The sequence below is a fragment of the Tympanuchus pallidicinctus genome, unplaced genomic scaffold, assembly GCF_026119805.1.
Source record: "Tympanuchus pallidicinctus isolate F22 unplaced genomic scaffold, pur_lepc_1.0 scaffold1, whole genome shotgun sequence".
Classification (NCBI taxonomy): Eukaryota; Metazoa; Chordata; class Aves; order Galliformes; family Phasianidae; genus Tympanuchus; species Tympanuchus pallidicinctus.
The window spans coordinates 49,285,700-49,310,729 of NW_026294618.1; the positions used below are offsets into that span (position 1 = coordinate 49,285,700).

At 34.8% G+C, this 25,030-nt stretch overlaps 1 protein-coding gene across 21 annotated transcripts in view; it reads right to left on the reverse strand.

Moving 5' to 3' along the window:
• TRDN (triadin) overlaps positions 1-25,030 on the reverse strand; it is a 207,337-nt gene that overhangs the window by 49,198 nt on the left and 133,109 nt on the right. For 16 of the 21 annotated variants that reach the window (XM_052677499.1, XM_052677491.1, XM_052677507.1 and 13 more), the window contains 9 exons: positions 17,798-17,827; positions 17,663-17,695; positions 16,369-16,395; positions 10,438-10,485; positions 7,756-7,779; positions 4,887-4,937; positions 4,332-4,382; positions 1,216-1,266; positions 490-540 (listed from right to left, as the gene is read on the reverse strand). In XM_052677499.1, coding sequence (XP_052533459.1) covers positions 490-540; positions 1,216-1,266; positions 4,332-4,382; positions 4,887-4,937; positions 7,756-7,779; positions 10,438-10,485; positions 16,369-16,395; positions 17,663-17,695; positions 17,798-17,827 — 366 coding nt within the window. The remainder of the gene's footprint in view (positions 1-489; positions 541-1,215; positions 1,267-4,331; positions 4,383-4,886; positions 4,938-7,755; positions 7,780-10,437; positions 10,486-16,368; positions 16,396-17,662; positions 17,696-17,797; positions 17,828-25,030) is intronic. The other 5 variants (XM_052677464.1, XM_052677571.1, XM_052677527.1 and 2 more) reach the window with 5 other exon arrangements.

Genomic DNA, 25,030 nt, shown 5'->3' on the forward strand with positions numbered 1-25,030 from the left:
ATAACTCCTGATTAACCAAAATTTTGAAAAAGATAGGTGTTAGGAATTAGAATTTCTATTTACTTCAATACAAGGCTCAAATTAGAATTTGAAAACTAAACAAAAATAATTCCTACTAAATTACCTGGCAAAGACACTGCATTTCAAACTATACTCTCGGATTTATGAAGTCTATCACTTAAGTCTATCATGAGTTTAGAAATAGCTCTGTTACTAACTTACTGAAGTGGACCGGAATTGGCTACAATTAACTGTCAAGCAACAGTTAAAGAACATCATAGTAAAGAACATGATTTCATAATTTCTGAATTATGTAAGATGATATTCACTTTGATGCATGAGATTTATTAAGGGACAAGAAGAGAGCTATAGCTCCTTTTCACTAAAAAACCTATAATACAAAAATGAAAAGAAATTGCAATATATATTGATACCAATAGGCTGTGTAAAGATAATGTATTATTTCCTAACTACATGATGTGACATTACCCTTTTCCTTTAAGACTGTTGGAGCCATCACATCTTTTCTTTTACCAGTCTCTAGAAAGAAACATTTAACATTTATCACAAGTCAGGTTAGAGAAATAAGATGACACTTGAAAAGAAAACAAGTTAGACATTTTGATATTTTGAGAGCAAAAAAGATGTGATAATTAAATGGATTTAACAGCATGGAAACAAAGAACAGGACAAAACTATAAGGTCTTTCATTCATCCTTTTAGACTTGGATGTGCAAAAAAATAAACAAAAAAAAACTTCCAATATGTCATTACTGTCTCTGCATTTGGGGGAAACTGTTAATCTTTCTCTCAAGCAGGCAATGAAAAACAATTATTTACAAAGTGAAAAGCAATTTAATAGACTAGCTAGTGTTAATAAAATTTTCTTTTACTGAACCCAAGTAAAAATTTAATCCATGCAGATACAGTTAAAATATTAGAACTTGAATGCCAGAGGCTTCTGATAAAGGTAAATGGGAACTTTATTTTTTGATTTAACACAAGGACAAGAACTCAGTTATTCTTTTAACATCAAGGAGGTGTACTGCCTGTGAATAAAAGCACACTTTCTACATGTTTGCAGCCCTTTAAAATCACAGGAAAGCTGGGTATAAAATAACAACAGTATATCAGAATAACAGCAGTATATCAGAATGTATATTCATATACACTGTTCTGATAATCAGTTCTGAAATTCTTAACTTCTCTACCTACCTTTTTCCTTTGACCCTTCTGGATTCTTGGGATTTTTTCCTTTCAGTGATTCTGTAGGAAATAATTGAGTTTTTGAGATGCAAGATATAAGTCTTTGACCTTTATTTACCTTACCTCTAGAGACAATATTGTAGTTCTTAAGATGTAACACTATTACTAGCAATCATGGTAATAAAAATAATATAAATAACTCTGTCAGTGAAGACCTCACTAGGTAGAAACTAGGAAGGATTAAGGCAAATACAATTAATGCCAAAAAATTAGGAATTTTTAGGGCCTTATTCAACACTTCATGAAGAAAGGATTATTTTGTTTTCTCTCATGGGCTGAAGCCAAATTTTTTTGACTTAGTCCTTTAGATAGCATGTTTCTAGTATTAGCAAAAGCAGGAAAAGAATATCATATGATAAATAAACAGTTGACATAAAGTACAAATACAAAATGTATATATTTTTGAAAGCAACTGCCACTTGAAGTATTAAGTGTGTGTATCAGAGAACATTAGTAGAAAATCGTAATTTCATGGGTTTGTATACATTCTTTGTTTAAGTGAGAGAACATCAGAGTCTGCACAATGCTGAGTAGACCTAATTATACTCCATCTGTTAGGTTATACCACCTAAACATCTAAAAAAAAACCAAAACCACTTTGTTTATTCCAGATTAACATTAACTAAATTTTCAGTAAGAAAAAACCCAAAACCATAAACGGATCATGATTAAAGAAAATGTATTTCAAAATAAGCTCATAAGTGACAGTCCTACTGGCTGTCATGGCAGCAGAATGTGATCCCACTTATCCAACTGGCTTCAAGTGTGACTTGCTACAGAAAAAGTTGACTTACAGTGTGGTTGAATCCTTTAGAGAAATCACACCATGACTAGATAAGTACTTAAGCAGGGAGCTTGGTCTAAACAGTAGCAGGTGGATTCCTTCAGGGGATTCAGAGAAGACTTCAGTATGAAGACTAAAATCTTTTGAAGAGGCTATAGAAGAAGTGTGCTTGACCATTTGTGCATGTCTGTGATTTCAAAGATAAGAAGCCACTATTTCAGCCACCAGGACAAACCAATACATTTTGACTGGTGGTGACCACAAGGTATTTTTTGTCTCTTGAGTACCTCACCTACAATTCGCTAGTCCTAAAATAAATTCAGCACTTTGGAGTCTCATTCTTTTGGATGCCTTCGTTAATCAGTGCAGGATATTTTCGCTGGGGCACCATCTTATTCAACATGCTTCTGAGATCAGCATCTTGCTTCCCTTCCAGGGAGCAGAACTTCCTCGTCAGAGACTTAAGCAGGGACTCACTAAAGGTGGTTCAAACTTTTTGTCTCTACTGACCATTTCCCTGGTCCCAGAAAAGGGAAAGATCGAAATTGTCTTAAAGCCAATATTTATACTGCTGCTTTCCTCCTGCATCCTAATCCAAGAGTGAAGCTCAGGAACTAAGAAAGTGATAATGAAGTATACAACAGCAGTATACAAACTTTAGTGTAAAGATCTAGTTTTCATACAAACAGCAGCAACAAATATGTAAATGTAAATAGAAGGAAATACTAACTCAAGCAATACTGCTTTTCGGCACTTTCCTTTAAAGTCAGAGGGGGTATCATTTCTGTGTAGGTGTGTCACAAAATAGCTTTCTATGTTTAGAGAAAAAAAATGTTCCAGACAAAAATGCTATGGACAAATGTTATTTCATTGTGCGTTTACTTCAAAGGAAGCATCTGAATTGCTCAACAGAAGTAAATCAGTACATTTGTTTATTTCATGACAATGTGCTCTTATGTTTATGGCAAAAAGGCAATATTCACTACTTATTTCCCCTGACACTCTGTGCATATAAATAAATACACTTATTATCTACCCAGAAGTTACATAAGCAAAGATGCAAATACATCCTAAAATATGGCAGAAGCAAACAAGAGGGAAAGAAAGAGCATTTGTTTGGAAAACAGATTGTGTTGCACAAAGTATGAGTGAATTTTCATTATCTGTACAGCACAAACATTGTCATCTTAATAACTCAACATAACTCACAATGCAATTCAAGTGCATCTGTTAGAAAAATTTCGTGAAAAGTTGCATATAGTATGTCATAAGCTTTTTAGTGCTACTGTTAGAGATTCTGTATGAACCACCTTCTACTATCATTAGCTGGGTAATATATCAAAAAACTGCATGACAAATTATAGCCTAGAGTTTCCTTGTCTTCACATTATTTGAATATGCTCATGTCAACAGAAAATCAACTGTTATATTAATTATTCTAAATGGCCTTTTTTCTTGAGCTGAAAAGCTAGTTATAAATTCAGTAGATGTGAGATAACATCAGTGAAAAGAAAAGGGAAGGAAATATATTTTTCCAGTGTTCACCTTAATCATTCCCAATAAAATGAGACTGTAAGATTGAAGATATTTTATTCACATCATAAAACAGATAGGTTAACACTGTAATATTGTGACCTACGGAGTATCTCAGAGATAGCTTCAAATTTGAGAATTTATTTTCCCTGACTCTTTTTTAAATAGTGCTATTGCCAAAACAATTGTAGGAGAGAAGAACAGAAGCTTTGGATTCAAAAAGGATTCAAAAGAAGCTCTTAAAACAGAGGAATTCGAGTTTTGGGTCTCTTCACTGTGAAGTGCTCACATCCACTGTTTAGTCTCCGTGAAGGTTCAGCAAGTGTCAGTGAATGTCAATGGATGCCATTTTTCCTGCATGGAGGAATTCAATGAGACATCATTTCTTCATATGCACTTCCATGTCAGATGCCATTTTGTCAGTCTGCCCCTCTGCTGCCATTACTTTCAGAGCCCTCATACATTTTCTATTGTTCAGAAAAGAAGGTTTTTAGGAAAAATCTTAACTATAACTCAGAAAGTCTTTGTGATATTTAATTAATTTTGAGTCTCCTGAACATTAATTGTTCTATTTATGGTTTTTTGGTCTTTTTTTGCTGTAAATCCTTTATGTAATTTTAACCAATTAAATATTGATTGGATAAGATTTCTAAAAGATTAAGTTTCCAATGATTATTTTTAAATGAATACATTCATTCTACATTGTGTGGTTTTAAAATAAGTATTATATTCTTTTGTGTATCCTTACCTTTATCTTTTAGAGCTGTAGAATTCTTTCCTTCCTTTTCTTTGCCATGTTCTGTAAAAATAATTTATTAATCTTCAAGCTAGAGTGATAAAAGGTTAACATCTAATACCTCTAGGATAACGATTGATTGAATAATTGGTGGTTTCTAACTGAGCCAGGATACCAATTTAACGTGTAGTACAAAACACTATGTGCGCTTTGTGCATGCTCACAAAGTGAAGAAATGAAAAATTCTTAATTTTGATATAAGAAAAAATATCACTGAAAAATCACTTATTTCACTCTGCAGTCTGTAATAGAAAATGCTATCAAGTGTTCTTAAATTCTGAGTTTGGACTTCTACGTTTTTTTTTTTTTAAGATGTTTCACGTTAGTGAAGATCTGCACTGCTGATAATACTAATAAAGTTCTATTACAAATTTACTGAACTATTATTACACTCACAAATTCCTTTCTAAGATGTAAGATAAAAACAAAATGCCCAATTCATTGCAAGATATTTTCTTGATGTGAATATATCCTTAGGTTTTCTACAATTATGTCCTATGACATTACCTTTATCCTTGATAGCAGCTGAATATTTCAATTCTTTCTCTTTTCCAGGATCTGTAAAAAAATGTATTTGTACACCAACAAAGTGACAGTCAGAAGCAATAATGGAGTGAAACTAGAAGACTTAAGCTTCAGAGAATGTATATCATATGAGAGACTACAACTATGTACTGGAAGAAACAGTGTCAAGCAGTGACTGGGAAAGTTGTACAAAATTCTCCCTTTTCTGTTCACCAAGTGCAGGTCACAAAATGTCTTCTATTGATTTAATTATGATGTCTATCAATGTGTAAACTTTTACTTATTGTGGGATAAATATATTAGGTCAACTTCCTTAAGTAGAGAAGGCAAAAATCACCCTTTGACGATTTTGACTTATAAGAAGTGGTTCCAGTCTACTTCCCTCATCTGGGATTTTCCATTCATGCTGAGCAGGTCCAAGGATCTCCTTATTGAAATTGCTCTTTCATGAGTGTCAGATGCATGCCAAAAGGGAGAGCAGCACAATAGTGAAATAGGTCAAAGAGGTATTTTTATTCTGCCTCCCAATGAGTAGTGAAGATGGCTATGTGGCATCATCCTCAATGGAAACTGAATGATGAGGGATAGTTACCTGACCAGCAGGAAATAAGCAATAGTTTTGTTTTGGATAAAACAAGAGATTATGATTCTGGTCTGATGAAATGTTTCCTAAACTTCTCCTCTTTTCTAAAATCAGGAGGACAGATGAATCTGTTCCAAAAAAATTAGTCAGAAAAAAAAGAGACTTGGATTTTGAATTTCCTCATGCTGAGTGTTTTAACTCTCTAATGATTTCAGGGGTTTAAATATATTATCTGAGAAGCATTAATTAAGTGGCATTTTCTGGAAAAGAAACACAATGTCATTCATCATATATGAATAAAACTTTATCGCAACCAAGAAACTCAGCAGCAACTCAGTGCCAGAAAATCTTGAAGAGCTTTGTAAGAAGGTCCCCTTGGTTTCTCAAAATGGGATAAGATTCCTTGTTAGAAGGAAACTGCATTGTGTCTAGTAGACAGATCTGACAGAACTTGCAGCAGCTGTAGTGGGTAGTTGTAATGATTGTTTACTGCCTGAAAGCACACACAGTTCACAAATTGGCACCTTTGTAATGAAAGCATTTAACGTATCCAATAGCAATTTATCATTATTAATACTGTTTCTTGTTCATAATTTACTACTGGGATCCATGTAAGACAAGATGAGTTTATGGGGAATCTACATCAAAAGAATTCAGCCATAATATAACTTTATTTATGCTTATTTAAAAATATTATTTATTTATTTATTTAAATATATAATTTAATATGACAGAAGTAAATAGGTGAAAAAATAACATTTACTTTTGACATTAAAACACCTTTTCTGGAGTGGCTGGCTTCAAGGGTTAAATGCTTAATTCTTCTTCACCTTCTAAGCTGTGCCTCTAAAATGGCCATACAATTAGACTGTACAATTTTGAAAAGAGATCTGGGAGAGGAATTTGTAAAACAATGTAAAAAAAAAAAAAAAAAGCAAAATGAAATTTCACTGTAATAAAGCTGTCTTTTTCCATCCTCATCACATCTGCTTCAGTATCTGCCTGTGCTCTCCTGCTTCTACCTGCTTCTCAGGATTTTATGATTCAGTCATTAATTTACAAATTTAGAAGACAATTCACTTCAGATATCCATGGAACATACATAGGAGAACTAAGTAACTCTAATAAGCCCTTTCAAAAACCTAAGCAACATTAGCATTTAAATACTAAGCTAATGCCAATTGCCAATGTTAATAGAAAAAAAAGAATCACTGAGAAGGCTGAAAAATACTCTCTTCTGTGCTCATGAGTTACTGAAAAATTCCAAATTTCCTTATTCATTACAGCACTCTACAACGAGAGGAGTTTGGAAGACACTAACGTTTCCTCTCTTGCTTCACTCTCTCATTATTACTTCTTTTCTAAAAAATAATTTCTGATTAATCCAAAAAACACTGATAAATAATACGCTACCTTGTCAATACAGAATTAAATTGTTTAATGCACAGTATAAAACCTCTTGTGTTCAGGAGCCTTTCCAGGGTAATAATTTACAGCATGTCCATTGTTAATAAGAGTTACCTAAGCTGTTCTAAAAAAAAAAGGCTGGACATGGTTCTGAGCAACATGGTCTAGCTGTAGGTGTCCCTGTTCATTGCAGAGGAGTTAGATGAGATGGCCTTTAAGTGTCCATTCCAAATCAAGCAATTCTATATTTCCATGAATCTGTCAGAGTCTGGCATAACTTGCAGCACAAGTTCCACAAGAGCTTTGCTTTGTACTGATTTTCAGTGCTAAACATATATTGAGATCAGAAAGCATAGTTGAAACCTATAGAGTGCACAACGGGTTTGGAGAGATCTGTAGTGAGTTTAACAGACTTGGAGACAAGAATTTGTTGTGGAAAAAAAATATATTTGTACACTTTGCAAATAGGTTTATCATAAGTGCATAGCAAAAGTCTCTTCCTTTTGTCACTGAAGAATACAATGTTATGGGATGAAACTTTGGCTTAAATAGTCTCACATGTCTTCACATATCCATTGTTACTAGTCTGAACCTATCTGTGTGACCTATTCTAAGGTACCTGCTTTGACAGGGGGCTTGGACTTGATGATCTCTTGAGGTCCCTTTAAACCCCTGCAATTCTGAGATTCTGTGATTCTGTTACAAATATCATCTTTGCTGTGTCAGCTCTAGTTTATCTACCACAATCTTGTCCAATTCTCAGTAATAGCAGCATTTTTTTATACACATTATTTTCCACTTTTGGATAAAACATTTATTTATCCATTACAGGAAGAAGTAATATCTAAATATTTTGCTTACTTGCATGTTTCATCTTTGGTTTATCTGAGGAAAGAGAAAAAGAAGAAAAGAAAAGGTGAAAAGATAAAATAAAAAAGAATTATTATAATACATGTCATGTATTATAACATGCCTACAATCATGTAGGAAAATATTTTTAATTCAAGCAGCTATTGAAAATGTATTCAAAGAAATATTGTTCCTATATATTTAAATACAGCTTGAAAGTGATTTTGACTCTATTGTTGCTTGGCAGCATGTATGAAAAAATTTCATTGTTCTCATCTAGTACCACGCAGACATGAAACCGAAGCATAAAAATACTCATCTCATAATAGCTTGTTTTAAGTGATGCTAGCTTTCTTATAACCTCTCATATAACCTTTCTTAATTCTAGTAGGTAACATGAGAAAATATTTTTGCCTTTTCCTCATTTTATCAAGCTACTTCCTGACTTTTTTTTTTTTTTCTATTTGCTACACAAATAGAGCTATTCACACTCTAGCACTGCTGGAAGCCTCCTTATATTTCGTATTTTTCTTATATCACAAATTCTGATTTTAACCAGCTCCCTCTGCTTGTTAACATGTATCCTGGTGTATAATAGCTTGCACAATAAGATTTCATTTCTCAATCTAAGGGGCCCAAAATTCCTTCAATTTAAATATTATTTTTTCACAAATTCAATTTTTCCTCAATAAGAAAAGGAGTCTTCACTTTTCCTCAGATCTTTTAGACCACTATGACCTGTTAATTAAGTGTAGATTTCTCTTTAGTCAAAACACAACTGAGAGCTGCTTCCATCACCATATATTTTTACAGTTCCATAAGAAATACTGAAGTGTTAATATTCAAAAAATCATCTGAAAAGTGCTTCTGGCTTATTTGCTTTGGAATGAGCAACATATTGGCAGTACACACAGGACACAGAAATGAGAAGCAGAAGCAGTAACTATCTGAAAGTGTACATGTTCACTTGTACGCTGCAGAGGAACAGAGCTGCCTGCCAGTAGATGGAAGTAGCTGCAGAAGTAGTTGAGATAGATATTTTATGTTGTTCTTATCCCTTTGACTTGCAAAAACTAGGTGGCCATGGGCACGGGGAGATAGAATTTCTCCTACTGATTGCAGGTGGAAAAATTACTTTGGCCTAATTCTGAGCATCTCAGGAATCAAAACCAATGATTTAAAAATCTCAGTTCAATGCCAACCATGGTTTTTACTGCTCCATCTGTGCTCTGTATAGCACAGATAACATTATTTTGAAGATAACATCCCATCTATTGATGGTATATCGTAGAAGAGACAAATCTTTCAGCAAAAACCACTTTGTTGTATGAGATGGTCAAATAGAAGGAAGCCAGTGCAGATAGCACTTGTGCAGAAATTAGAAAATTAGAAAACAGAAAATAGCATGGCAATACTCAGAGTAACAATGAATTAAATCTAGGCTAAGGCCTAACTAATTATAACATTTTCCATGACAACTAACAAGCAGTTGACAGCTGCTGCAGGATGCCCACACTGTCTTGAATAATGCTGAGTAAAGCTGAAGCTGAAAAACTAGAGAAAGGAACAATAGCTCCATTGACGAAAGTTACAGCTGTAATAATTCCCTTTACATTATTCTAAAGGTCACTTGCAAGTTTTAGAAAGACTCCAGTATGAATGAAAATGCCAAGTTCATTATTAGGGCCCTAATGGGCAATTGGAGAATTAGTAAATACATAAATCACCTTGATAGGCAGTTAGCAGCAAAACAGTATAGATTAGGGTATGTATCATATAAAGGAAGCCAAGTCTTACACGCTTTAGGTCTATCATTAGTTTTACTGCTCTGCTTATTGCCATAAAATACAGAGAATTTTTTTTTTTTTTTTAAAGCACACTAGAAGCAAGGATATAATACTGAAAATGTACAATAATAATAAATACAATTGTATATAATGGAGAAATGGGAGTCCTGATAGGAGAGGACTCGCTCGCTCCCTTACAACATACTTAGTGCCAAGAAGTCTGTGACCAAGTAGTCAGTCCAATATTTAAGCAATGAGATTTCAGTATTCAGGCAATTGGGCTGGGAGCCCTTGCAGAGGACAAGCACTGCCAGCTGCCAAACACCAAGCATATCTCATGCGTTTTTTGAAGTTTGGCAGCTTCATGTTGATATCCTCTGTGCCTTCTGCACTTCAGAAGCTGACATTGACTGTCATCTTTTTCCTTTCTTATCTGTTTGACCTCTGCATTATTTTATCACTGTCCTTGGTTTCTTCATCTAGATGCTTTAAGATTCCAACCTTTTTCTTTATATTTTCACTACCATCTTGGTGGTGGTGGACGGAGATTTGCATTAACCTTAGTGTTGACCATTCCATGTTTTTTTCTGCTCTGGGTGACCTGGGAAACTGTACATAGATGTACCAGCTGAAAAACATTCCATCAACACTTACGGTTCTTGTATCCTCTCTTCTGTTGTTTTTACTCCCAGACCTTACGATTAATACCTCATCCATACAAATCATACCCCACCCCATGGTTCTTGCTACAAACATCTGTAAGTTCTGCTATCAAAAGCCTCTTAAGCCTTTCAGAGCAACAGATTTAAAGGTTGCTGTCATCCAGCAGTCTGAATCCGAGGTTTTTGTTTCTGTGCAGCTGCCTTTCAAAGAGAGACAATGCCAACATGCTTTGTTTTCTTTTTACCTTTCTCTGCTGCCTTTGTTGCTTTTACTTCCTTCTTTTCATGTACTGCTGCAAAGCAAAGATAAGGTGTAAATAACATTTCTGGTCAGAAGCATTACATATGTAGTTAACATATGTACATATGATATGATACATATGTAGCACTACATATGTAGTTAACAAAATATGCAAGTTAGAGATGTAGTCAAGAAATTCGTAAAGCGGGGGCTGTCAAGGTCATCAGGCGTAACCAGGCGTAATCTGTGTGGGCCCCTTGTGTGGTTAGCTAATACGTGAAAAAGGGGGCTGTGACAGTCATCAGGTTATGCGGGGGCTCCTTGACTCATGAGAAAACCATGATGAGACATGGCAAGACAAGACACGCCACACGTCTATTGGACACAGATAACTGTAGCAAAGATGATTGGTAGCACTGTGATATAAGGGACAACTATAAGAAGAGTGTGTGGCTTGTTTACGCCATTTGCCTCTCACCACATTGGTGTCATAAAAGCGTGTGATTTGGCCGGGGCTGTCTGAGCACTTCACGACGGGACATTATTCAGAGGTTGCCGAAGCAAAGGCAGCATCCAACAGACAAAGCTTTTCTTAAACGCCTACAGATTACTTTGAAACAAATGAATATTTCAGAGATTTGCAACCATGTTTCTGATATATGACTACATAACATTTTACATACTACATACATTTGGCCTGTTTAAAACAAGAAACAAAAACAAAAACAAAAACAAAAACAAAAACAAAAAAAAAAAAAAAGGAAAAGCAAACAGGGAATTTCTTTTAAAAAAGGATTTTACAATTTTTTCTTTTTCTTTTTCTTTTTTTTTTTTTTTTTGTGGAAAAGAGTCTACACTGCTGTGTGTATCATCTTAACTGAGGAAACAGCAAAGCAAAGCTTTGCACAGCCATGTGGGGCTTCTCCATGCAAGTACGGTTGTTTCTGTACCAGCAGAAAATTCCAGCCTGCATCCCTGACACAGCAAGCTATTTCCATGTGTTCTCATTTTCAAGCATGTATTTAGCCTTACATCTTATTGTATCTTACTGAGAAGGGTTCACAGTCAGACTAAGACTTTAGTGTAGACACCTAAATTAGTCCTTGTGAATTCTGCAGTTTCTGAGCATGAGAGAAGAAAATCAGATCACTTGTGCAGCCTAGCTGTTGGTTTTCTACAGGGAAGCAGCAGTAACAAGATCAGGACGCCTGAACATATTCAAACAACTATGACCAAGCTTTAGCTTGCACACTCCCCAAACTGTTTTGCACACATTGAGAGATAGGGGACAGAGGCTGCTTGTTTTTAGTTCCATGCTAAGGATTAAATCATAGAATCATAGAATGGTCTGGATTGAAAAGGACCACAATGATCATTGAGTTTCAATCCCCCAGCTATGTGCAAGGTCGGCAACCACTAGACCAGGCTGCCCAGAGCCACATCCAGCCTGGCCTTGAATGCCTCCAGGGACGGGGCATCCACAACCTCATTGGGCAACCTGTTCCACTGTGTCACCACCCTCTAACAGGGGTCTAACATGATCTAACAGGAGAAGGCTCAAGAAAAAATCTCTTCAGACTTAATTCTCCTGGGAAGCTTACTCAGTGCTTTATAATCTCTTACACTCTGCATGGAAAGTTTGGCAATGTACAGGACCTCCTGTAGATTTCTCAGTCTATGTAGAACAACATATATTTTGGTTCATCTAATTTAATTATTCAGGATTAAGTCTTGCAAATATGTAAACATGCTTGTTTAGCTGTAAATAACTACCATCATCTCACATATGTAAAGTTGAGCTTTTATAGTTGTAATTTATAGCCATCACGCAGAGCGAAAATAGCTGCTTTTAGTTTGAAAAGGTATCCTCCTACAGGGTGCAATAGATGAAAAGGTGGCATTCAGAAAATGTGCTTCACTGTTATTGCCTAGTTTAGAAGAGCTGTAAAGAGTAAGCAATCAGCATACATGGCAAGTTGTACATTGGAAAATTAATTTACTTCAAATGATCAGTATCTTAAGCACTGAAAAATCTTTGCAGCTATAGTGTTATCAGCACAGAACATCCACTCAGCTTGTTAGCATTCTAACCTGACAAGTACAGGAATGTTTCAGTGGTAGTAAATTAAGTGTGAATTTTAGAGCCAAGGTACATAGTGAGGTCACGTTCTGTTATTGTTATTTATGACAAGCAATTCACTGAATTAAAAATGCTTCCAGACATGCACACTACTCTTTCATGGATGCCCTGGTGGCCACCCTGGGTCCAAGCTTGTAGCCCAGCAGCATGGAAGCCTTGTCAAGCTGCTGTGTCCAAGAAAGCCTGCTCAGCTATGGGCAGTCTGCAGTGTCTGCAAGTGGACAGAAGGCCAGAAGAAGGATCTTCTGTTCCCATTAGGAACTCTTTTCAGAGATTCACTGAAATGTCAGGTGTGGACAGATGAATTACTTAAGATTGAATAGGATGGACCAGCTCTCATGTATCAATCATTTCCTGACACTTGTTCTTGCTTATTGCAGGTGCTGTGGTGCAAGTGTGTGTTTGAAGGCAAGTTCCATATAAACAGTGAAATACTGTACATCTGCACCTCAGTTACATCAGTTAGCATGTTTTATTGAAGTTTGCCTGAAAGTTAATTCAAAGCTGAAGGGATGACTGACTGTATCCATAAAAAACATAGAACCTCAATTCCTTCTCAAGTATCTAACTTCATGTTCATGTCACTGAACACACAGAAAAGAGGGGCAAAATATTTTGATATTTATTGTAGATCTCTGCTATTAACATCCATGTTACTTAGGCCTTGTAATAAATCGGCAATAGATTCCTGATATAAATTAAATTCAGTGATTCTGCCTACTTGTCCAGGTAAATGTGGGCATTGAGTCTTGCCACTGTGAGCATAGAGCTTTAAAAATCTTGCTGAAATAGTCAAATTTTGAGAAATAAGTTTAATAAATGTTTTAAAAAATATATGGAAACAGGTGCTAGGAAATAAATTCACATATTTTCTAAAATGCATTTTGCTCAGCTACTCTAAAATTAATCTGTGTTTATCCTGTTAGCTAATCTAAAGCAGTTTGATTTTGTTCAATGTCTTAAAACACGAATCCTGATAGAATAAAAATTGAAAGTACCTTCTGGATACTGAAGATCAATACAATCTTCTGAGATGAACTGGTATTTACAATCATCAAAATTGTGTGGCAAGGTAGACAAAGTACAGTTACAATGAGGGAACCAGCCACTCTTGAGCAGTATTGAGGCTAATATACAAAAACTACTAGCTATTACTACCAATACTATTCTGGCTACCAGTGCATTCAGCAATGTTGCAGTGCTTCTCTGAGAGTTTGTAAAAAAATTGCTGAGATAGATCAGCACTTTAATAGCTGTTGGGAACTGGCAAGTAGCATTATTTAGACATAGCAGAGCAGTGTTTGGAAGGACAAATAGGACAATGCTTTATCATCTCAGCTTTTTGAGAAGGAGGTGACACTGCTTTGGAGATGTTGAGAGGTCTTTTAGTCTCAAGGTAATTAGTGTCACTTCAATAGTCTTCATAAATAGAAAGCCTAGACACACAGAATCACTGTTTGTAATGAGATTGCATAAGATTTTGTCTTATTTGTATTAGAATAGGGGAAAGTTTTCTGAGTTGTTCAAAAAAGGAAAACAAGGAAATAAAGAGAAGCAGTAAAAGACAAAACAAAAGCGGACTGAAAAGCTTGTTCAGATTTGATGTAAGGTATTGCTGCTAAAGACTGCTAAAATTTGTCTATCATTGTAAAAAAATAAACCTAGAACAACAGCATTTTTACATTATTCTTAGTAAAAGTAGGAAGAACAGCTGTTCTATTCTGTATTTAAAAAACATACATTGCTTTTTTTCCCCTAGAGTTCAAGGCATGTTTGAATTTCAGAATTTGCAACATAGACATAAATGATTTGTTAGTAAGTAATTTTTCAGAAATTAACAATTATTCCAGAACTAAAATCAGCTTTTTCTCTTTAATGTTGATTGGTGACTGCTGTTATTTACTTAAATATGGGAGAATTCAAGGTTCAATATTAGGCTGATCCCATGATTAAACTGAGATGGCCAAAACCAAAATTTTTGGTTGTAAGACTATTCTTATGACAGCAGAAAAAAGCAAAATAGTTCCTGTCAGTCATAATCAAAGCACACAGTTTTCATTTATCCTTAGCAAACTCTGTATAAGAGGAGTGTGCCTTAATTCTAAAACTCATATGTTAGCGTTCTTTTCCACCCTTCAAAATGCTGGGGAGAAGATAAAGACAAATTGCATTTGCAAGTGCTTGTCTCTTATCTAAAGAAATATGAAATACACTATTTGGCAGACAAACTTGGGGAACCAGGTACAGAGGTAAAGACTCTTGTTTCATAGACCCCACTAATTCTGGATGTAACCATCACAAATGACCTAAAGAAAACAACTCTTAATAATAGGTAAATATAGTTGGAACAAGATGTACAAAAGGCCTATGACAACATTTCCCAGTAGTGGTGAAAGAATACTTCGAGTTTGCAGAAATTGACTCAATTCTGCAAGAAAAATTCTTCACGTTTTTCAGATTCTAATGGATAAAAGTTTGGCAGGAATGAGTTCACAGTTTTGAAATGTTGGCATAGAATGTTATAGAAGAAATAAAATGTATCAAAAAGATTTCCTTAGAGTCTTCAAGCAGTAGTGGAAAGCTTTATTCAGGCACCTAGAGAATCAAGACTACTTTTATTTTCTGTTTTGTTTGGTGGGAGAAAAAGGAGAACAAATTAAATTTTAAATTAGTCTGTTTTCTGTTTTGCTTAATAAAATTAACTTCATGGCAATGACAGCATTATGAACATAGTCCATGAAGAAGAGAGCTTAAAAACATCCAATAAAGAGAATGCTGCATCAGCTTTAATTTGCTTACATTAATCTCCAAGTGATTCTGCACCCCTTCCTCACATTAGAGAAGAGCACTCTACTGACTTCCACTGACGCCTCTGAGATAAACTCTCAAAGAAGATACTTGAGTGACAGCGGGGTATTAAAACATGTTAATTTGCATTTCTCTGGTTTGACTTGTGGCAGACAGCTTTGGAAGCCATGGATCACAAGTTCTGAGCAGTTAATAAAATAGCACTGTTGTTTCAAGAGGAATGTTTGTAAAGGAAGGTGGTCTTTAAATAGGAATAAACACGGTAGTGCAGGGATTCAGGATGAAGTGCTTTTGCAGGTTGTAATATCATCGCTTTTTTCACTTGTTCTTAAGATATATGTGACAGCGGTAACATTCCTGAAGACAATTTGGGGCTAAATCCTTTTATGTATGTAAAAAGTCAGATGCAAACATTCAGTTTGAATTTAAGCCCCTAAGACTTCTGACCAATCCAAGTGCTCTGTGCCTTCAGGGAAGGAACAGATGGTGGGGAAGAATCTGATGCCACCATATCAGCTCCATATCTCCCACCTTCTCCTGTTGACAGTTCTCAGATGAAAATAAGGCAAACACTGAACTTCTCTTTAAAACCTCCTAGACTCAGTAAAGAAAACACCTAATCCATCACTGGTTTTGAGCCAGCCGGACAGATGAAAAGAAAAATATGACCCTGTATTAGGATTCAGAGGAGACTGATTATTTATCCTTTATTTCTCTCACAAAAACCTTGTGGTCTCAGTTAAGGTCAAAAAAAGAATTTGAAAGAGTTTTAGAACTAGAGTTTGCAAGTCCATTGACAATTTGAGAAAAAGAAACCTGTTTTTCAGGAGACTTTGAGGTGTTGCAAGGAAGGAGCCATTAACATTTAAAAGGTCCACTTTCTTTTACACCTGCCAGCATCTTTGTCACAAGAGGCTTTCTCATTAAGAACAGAGTTAACACCAGTACTTTTCCATTTCAGTTTCTAAACCGAAAAAATTTACTCACTTTTTGACTTCATAGTTTCTACAGACGCTGTTAAATAAAAAAAAAATAATAATTACAGGGAATACATTGTACAATTACATAAAATCCTCTTATAATCAGACTTACAGAATAGAACAGGATATCCTAATATATTCATCGTCTGTTCAATCTGCTACCCATTTACACAGAACAGCCTAGTAGCTCACTTATTAGCTTTTATTCAGGGGAAAACTGAGACATGCATATGTTACTTGTTTGGATAGTGTGATGCCAGCTGACTAATAAACCTGCAGCTTACAAGCAACAGAAATCAAGGTCAATAGGTAAAGTATATGACAAGGTTTCACAGCTTCACCATTTTCAGGTAACAAGAGAAGGGGGAAACACAAGTTTTAGGATGAAACATGGGTGGAGAATATGCAACAGAAGTCTCCTTTTAGTTATTTCAGTTATTTGGGGAAGTTAAGACCATTTTCCTTCAAGCTCTTGAAAGCTTTAGGCACAGTTTAGGAAAAAGAACCATTTTAATATTCATACAGGTGGCAACCAATTTTCCAAAGTATTGCTTGAACATATCTTTCAGTTTCATCTGCTTATTATTCTTCATAGTTAAAGTACCTAAATCCAAATTAATTGAACAACCACACTTTCCTTTCCCATTATTGATACCTTCATTTTGAAGAACTGTGACAGGTTTTTCTGCTATAGCCGAGTTTTTTTTTTCCCCTATAGTTTGACTGTCTACTGTAGGTAATTTTTGCTCAGGAGTTGTATGTGATAAAATAGAATCATTAGATGAATTAGTCATCAAACTTGCAGTAAAAGGAGTTGAAAATCTTTAGGTTATTCCAAATTTAGTTAAAAGGGAGAAGTAAAATGCTGTCAGGAATAATAGCACCTAGCTACAGCAATAAAATGTGTAGATGATTGAAATAATACTAGAACAAAGCCTACTTCTTTCTTCCCCTCCAAATACTGAAACTCTTATTTTGTGTTTTGTTTTCTACAGGTTTGCTTTAATCTTCAAGCAGGGCCCCTTCATCCCTGAAAATATCAAAAGTCTATAAAAAGATGAAATAAAACAATCTCACCCTCATTATTCTTCTCAGCTACATTTGATAAGATCTCAGTTTCAGAAGGCCAAATGCCTGCATGGCTGCTCCAGAGTCAGTCACTTGCCCAAGTACATTCGAATAAATCAATGGATCATAATCACTGGCTTCACTTCTCTTGTCCCTTTAACTAATCCTGTCTGAACTTAAAATCAAACCACATAAATGTGACTCTAAAGCTTACTGTTTTTCACAGGTCTTACCATGTGCTTTTAGGTCTTTCTTCGCTGTTCTGGCTGTTAAAACAAACATGAAACAAATACTTACTTATAGCAGGAATTATATTCAAACAGTAAGACTGTTGGAAAGTAACATGAAAAAAAAATGAGAATATTCACCAGTTTCCACAGATTTTTCTTTCTTGTGATCTGAAAAAAGAAAAAATATACAAGTATACTTTCATTTTCTTTGGACAGTAATTTTCATGTTATCAGCGACTTTTGTTTCTTGGGTTAGATGAGCCTTTCTCTGTCTTTTGGTACACAAAAATGAAATCTTTATAGTTATCATTCTTAATTTCTTTATCCCTGGTGGTTTTCATGCTATGCAAACGGGATCAGTTTAGCTGCTAATAATGGACATCAAAGAATTTAACTCATATTGTAAGGTGCTAAAGGGAATCCTAGCAGCAGTGAGAGTTAAAATATACGCAGGTTTACCTCATGATGGCCTGTGAACCTGCCATATGTGCCTCTGTGTGCAACTGTGATATGCTACTTGCTTCTTGTCATAGGGAATGGAGAATGTGATTCTATGATCTCATCCAGCCACTGCAGCTTTTCAGCCATAGTCCAGCCTTAATCACCAAAGTAAAGTGGGATATGCAGCTGAAAAACTTCATCCACCTAAATCCTGTACCCTGAGGCAAACTATGTCTGGGATTGACACATTTTTAACAGCAATTTCTGTAAGGGCTCTTTTGATCAGGATTTGCATCCAAATTCCTTCAGAGAAGGAGTACACAGCCAACCAGATGGAAGAGGGAGATTACTGAGCTTGCCTCTCAGGAACTCAACATTATCTACCAGTCAAGACTAATGTTTATAATAACAAAACAAACAAACAAACAAACAAAAAAAACCCTCAGCTTTCAAAATTGGCATATGGTGCCTGCGGATTCTTTTAAATAGCATATGTAAAAGTTTTGGTGTGTTCAGCATTTGATCTACACAGAAGTATCTACATCTAAAATATTTGAGCTGACTAATGGAAAGAACAACAGCAGTTTGTATTAAATACAAACATCTACCTATGCTACATTTTCTCCATGTTTATTACGTGAATTATTTGTATTAATGCTGTAGTATGACGTCAAGGAATAGTAGTAATATTCAACTTTAACTCTAGAATCAAGGTATAAAGTTCCATATGCAAAGTGACTATGCTGTACCTCAATAAAATAAAGCCTATCGTTAAATATGACTTATCCTTCAACAGAAGAAGTAAGAAATAATTTCAATAGGAAATAAAATATTTTAACCAATAACATATTAGTATAAATAGAATTTACATTCAATATTAATTCATGTCCAATATTAATACAATATTGATTTTTGATATTAATATTAAACGTAAAGTGGACATCTAAAAGAAATAAACATCATGTAGAGCTATGAAAATAATTGGTATTTTTAAAGGCAGGCTTATACCAATTATTAAAAAATACAACCATTAAGTTTTTAAATGCAATGTGTCATTACTACGCACTCCTACTCACAGTATATTTGTATCATGTAAAGCATGTTCAATCTGCAAACAAATATTCGTTTCTATTCTGTTTTTAAACCTATCTGAAAAGCCAGCATATATATATATTAAAGCAAAATATAGCCTCTAGATAAAGGTTTGTTTTCAGATGTAACAAAAAAAAAAAAAAAACACAAAAAAAAAACACAAAAAAACCCACAAACAAAACAACACAAACAAGCAGCAACAAAAAATAAACGCAGAAGAGATTCATTTTTTGTCCTTTTACCAAAAACTTTACTGATGATGTAATGTCATGACAATTTCATAAGCAACTTTGATCAGTCAAAATCTGTACTTCAAAGCACAAAGACCAGTTGCCTGAAATCAGGGACCCAGCTTCTATATTGTTACATAAGGCACACTTGAATGTATTTATTACATATGAGCTTTATATCAAATTATCTTTGGTACTTTACTGACACATTGTAATATATGACATGAGAGTCAATGGAAAAGTTTGTGCTTTGGGTTGCTGTGGCCAAGCAACAAGCTGCAAATACAAATTTTCCAGCAATATGAATACATGGTGCAGAGAGAATAGATTGGCACTAAGTAGTTCATTATCTGGATAAATCTTATGCTTCTCTCATGGTGTCCTAGCTTAGGTGGCAATCCTAGTAAAAGCCAAGGAGGAGAAGAAGCAAAAAGTGAGAGGACAGAAGTTTGGAACTCATTGGTTTGGCTGACTCAGTGAGCATAATCTTAACAACAACTGTGGCCTTTGTTTTGTGCAGCCCAAGCACTCTTTGGAGTATCCAATTCCATTCAGATATTTTAGGACTTATTCTGTGAAAGAAGAGTTTTGGTTGGTTTTGTTGGGTTTTCAGTTTTTCTTTTGCTTTGGAGTGCTTCTTGAAAACTGAAAGTAATGTACTTTTACTTTAGTGATACCGAGGCAATTATTTTTCCCTCTGGCTGTCAGATCTTATGAGATCAGAGAACAATATGACATTAGCAAACCTTGGCAAGTGTTTTTGCAAAATATAACATTTTTCAGTTGTTTAGCTTTGTTTCCTGTTTCTCAAACTGTAAATATCAAGGAAGTTCAGGAGAGATTTTTATAATAGCGTTACTACTAAAAGCACTTGAAAAGAAGCACATTATCACAAAGTACATTAGAAAAGAAAAAGTCAATAAGTAGCAATACTGCATGTCAAGCAGCACTTCTGTGAAATAGGGGATATGATATTTTAAGTGCGACTTCCCCTGGTATTATACTGGAATGAAATGAAACATTTAATTGCATGAACCATGAACTTCACATCTAAATCTTTTCTTTTTGGCTTCATATTATTACTTGGTTTCAATTTTATTTATTTATTTTGATAGCAGCTAGTTAGTATGATGCTAACTAATGATACTGTCAACTCGAAGCACGTTATGCATTAGCCATGATATTTGTCATTACTTTTATCTATAAAGCTTTTTTGTACTTTTTTGTAAAGAAATTTACAAAATGTTTTCATTTTTGGAAATTTCTGCAAGTAGTATATTATTTTTCTAACATGCATGAAATAGAGATTTGATTTAGTTTGGTATTTTATCATCTTAGTAAACTCTGAAGATTTCGAGAAATGGCTTTTCCCTTTTATGAAAAATGGCAAAGTTATGTATAAACTGCTCTTTAAACCACATATGGGCATTTTTTGTTCATTACTGGTAGTACATTCCTGGACATCCCAGGAACAGGTGGAAGACAGCAAAGAAACTGATCTTGCATTCTTAATTTTCCCTAGATTCTTTCCTAAAAAGTGTCAACAGTCCTGAAAAGCATCCAGACTGGTACATTTGCTGTGGTATACTTTAATCTTCAGTAGCAGGGTGGACAGTCAGAAATGGTGGCCCTCTGCCATCTCCCAGGAGATAAGAATTGACATTCTATTCTGGTTTGTATATCTATGTGTGCATATGTGTGTATGTTATGCTCTAATCCAGATACGTTCAAGAAGGTTTTTTAAAAATATTCTATTGTGGATGCATGCAGATAGGAAAAAGTTTACATAAATAACATTTCAAGTGCTTTTCTTATTCTCAGGTATATGTAACATCAAAAACCAATGTGATTTTGATTGTGCTCTGTAGCTGCAAAGAAAAAGGTGGTTCTGTACTGTTTAGTTTTGCCACAAGTATTTTAATGAATCTAGTTAAAGCCTACTGTTGTCACATTCTGTGTAGTGTCTACAATACTTAAATCCTCAAAGCAAAAAATTAGGCTGGTGTTATAGTCATGTAATCTTTGCTTTATAGGCTACGTGCCTGTCATTTCCCCTCTCAGTTCTTTATAGCTTGTTGGCTATAAAATAAAACCAAATAAAAATAGAGTAATAAAGCTCTTCAAGATATCCTTTCAATTAGAGTACTGTAAGCATAAACCACTGCCAGATGCAGAAAAGTTTCCTTTAGACTCTCTCAGTGAAAGGAAAGATTGCAATATGAGCTGAATCATGTTTTTAGATCGGAGATAATCCACACAAGAATGCTTCATACTACACCACTCAAAATTTTTCAAATTGCTCCCCAGAATTATTTGTTCTGCTACATCTGACTACTGCTTCCCTGTCTGGATCAGTGTAGGGAAATCCACTGTCAATTTCACTGCCATCATACAGTTCAGATTATAAAGATAATGAACTGAACTAATATATTTCTTTCTGGAATAAGAACACACTTGGAAAATACCTTTGGTGAAATCATGTCACACACACTTGCTTATATTAGCATTTTTCAACTCTTTGGATAAGGAAGATCATTTTCTGCAGATTTCTGTATCATTACCTTTGTATTGTAAATCTCCTACCATGTGGGAAAAACATTTTGCAACAAAGAGGAAATAGAAAAGAGGTCTAGAAAAAATGTAAATGTTTTCAGTCCAATCTATTGAATTTCCAGATTTTCTTCATGAACAGAAAGTGATAACTGAAGAGGGAAGACATCACTACTGAGAAATGTCTCAGGAGCCCACAGAGCCCTTTCATGTAGAATCACATTGTATCTGTACCAAATCAGTATGGTTATACTGAAGCCTAAGGATGAAACTGTCTCTGGGAAGAGAGGTAGATACTTTTCCTCTCTCAAGTCTGAAATGTACTACTCGTTTCTACAAATGTTGTGATAATCAAGAGAAGAGGAACTGTCATAAGGAATAAATGAAAAGAGAACAGATTTCAAGTGTTTGTCCTGACAACCTGGCAAATCTTTTCTCTTGGAGAAAAACATCTCACAAGGACTCATATGTAAATGTAAATATGGATGCTCAAGTCAATACTCCTAAAGTGCATGTTTATGTAAATGAAGAGTAGATTTGGTCACTCCTAAGAAAACAACACTGACAGCTTTTGTTGCATGACAATGGGAAGGTGCACCCACAGATCAGCCGCAGCAGGTGTGTGCATGCTCTTTGACTACAGCAAGAAGTAATTCAATTTTGCCTAACCTTCTCTCACTTTACCGTAAAAAGTAAAATGACTCAGGATAGTTTGGAGAGTGTCAATAATTTGGGTAATTCTAAGTCTTTACTCTTTGCTCATGCTTCAACTTGTTCGTAATGCATCTTCTTTTGACAAGACAATATCTTCAAGATCTGTAAACCACTGAAAATTTTAGAATATTTCAGAAAAGAAAGAAAATTGCCATAAATTGCAGTTCAAGATTTTACCTGTCACTAGGTAAACATGATATGCAGTTTAGATTAGTAAATTGATTAAAAACAAAAAACAACAAAAAACCCCACTAGATTATAAAATGTAATGCACCAAGATCCTACAGGAATAAATCTAAGTGAAAGATACTGAACTTAGAACAGAAGCTGTAAGAGTAGTGCCTGACTTGGAGCTCAGTACTGATGTTGACTGTACAATAAGAAAACGGTAGAAGGAGGCAATGACTGAAAGATTTTGTGTATTTGTTCTCAAAGTGTGAGTCGAAAGACATACAAGTGGTGAGATATTTTTAAAGGCTTCTATGACTAACTTAACTAGGTCATGAATCTTATAAGAGGTATCTAAAGAGACAGAATCATGCAGGAGGACATCAACAGAAGATGCTAGAAGTGTGCAGCTCTGACAGCCAGTAAAATGCTGGAAGCTGTCTAGAGCATGTCTGAAATAAAATCTGCAACTAATATTTCTGAAACATATAAATCTCCAAGAAGCTGCCACATCAGGGAAAACTCATCATGTTATTTGTAGCACTGCAGAATGAGCTAGTGCTGAACACTGGTAATAGCATGTTTTGTACTTCTGATACAACACCGCAACATGTTGATGCAGAGACATATCTATAGTAGACCTCTATGATATAAAAAATTCATACCTAAGAAAGCTCAGGGTGAAGGATATTATTTATACTCTCTATCCTTACTAACATAGTACTTCAAAATTCAAAAACATTATAAACCCCATATGTAATATAATTATATATATAATATAATCATAAGTTTTATAGAAAACTCTAGTCCACCTTACCTTTTTTGACTATACCCCTTCTCTGAAAATAAAGTTTTTTTTTTCTTATGGCCTCAATGGGCAAGGTGAGGCATATTTATTCCCTTTCTATCCAAATGAAGGTGATACCAATTACCAAAGATGAATATATGAGAATATAATTGTATATACAGTTTATGTGATAGACTGGATTCAACACAGCTTGAACACATGACTCAAGAGAGACTGAAAGATATGATAAATGCTTTGAAATTGGGTCCAATTCGTTATGAAAGAGAAATTAATCATAAAAGAAATTCAGGGCTATGAAATCTTACCAGCCACAGAACAAACCCCCTTAAAATGCCTATTTCCATTAAAAAAAAGTGGACATCTAATCCTTTTAATTCTCATTTGTATTTAAATAGCATTTAATTTTGATGCTTTCCATCACTGCTACTTTAATTTACTAAAATACCAAATCATTTCTTTTTTTTTTTTTTTGTAGTTAACTTGCTCCCCCTGCCTTGTTCTTGAAGTAATGCTATCCTAGTGTTAGCATTGCAACAGTATATTTCTGCACTGTGGGATTTAATAATATCTTGGAATAGTCAAAGAAACAAAGATGCATTTTTAAGTATACTTTTAGTATAGCATAACTATAGTGTGAGCAAAAGTATAGGAAATTATTTTAATCTGATGCTGAAATGCAGCATTCTGTAAGGAAAGTTCAAATGTAACAGTAATATGCCAGGCTAGGAGACTAGGTATGTCATAATCCTAGCAAAACTAGGAAAAAAATAGTAAAAAATATCCTCAATTCTAGGTAACTTAAGTTTTTAAAAATGGAGGGACAAAAACTGGATTTCAGATTAGGAAGTTTAGTGTAAAATAAGCTACTTCATGCTTCATTTAAATAAATCTAGTATGTGAAAATCCAAAGTAGTAAAGTAAAATCTTCTAATACTGGAAAATTCTTCCCTCATTGTGATATAAGTCAAGAATTCATTTTTCCGATACCATTAAGAGTTGGATAATGACCCAGCTTACATGATCCAGTGGACAATATAAGACCTTTTGGTCTGCAATATCTTCTTAGACTTGAGTGGGAATGAAAATCTTAGTAGGCTGGATGAATTTGCAGAATTTATCAACATCCACGCAGTAGATTTTTGTGAATATTAAGAAATGGTTGAGTGGCAGACTACAATAGCTGCAAGGTATTTACTGCTGAGAGTATGATGCATTCCTTGCAGACAAGGAGCAGAGTCAGCTGTTAAGCTTCACTAACAAATCAGAGAAAACTCTCTGGGACAAATAGGTGAGGATTAAGTCCCAGCTTCTTCAGTTTAGTGCAAAACTGTCTACTGTGCAAAGATAGCCAAACCTGTAACTCTACCT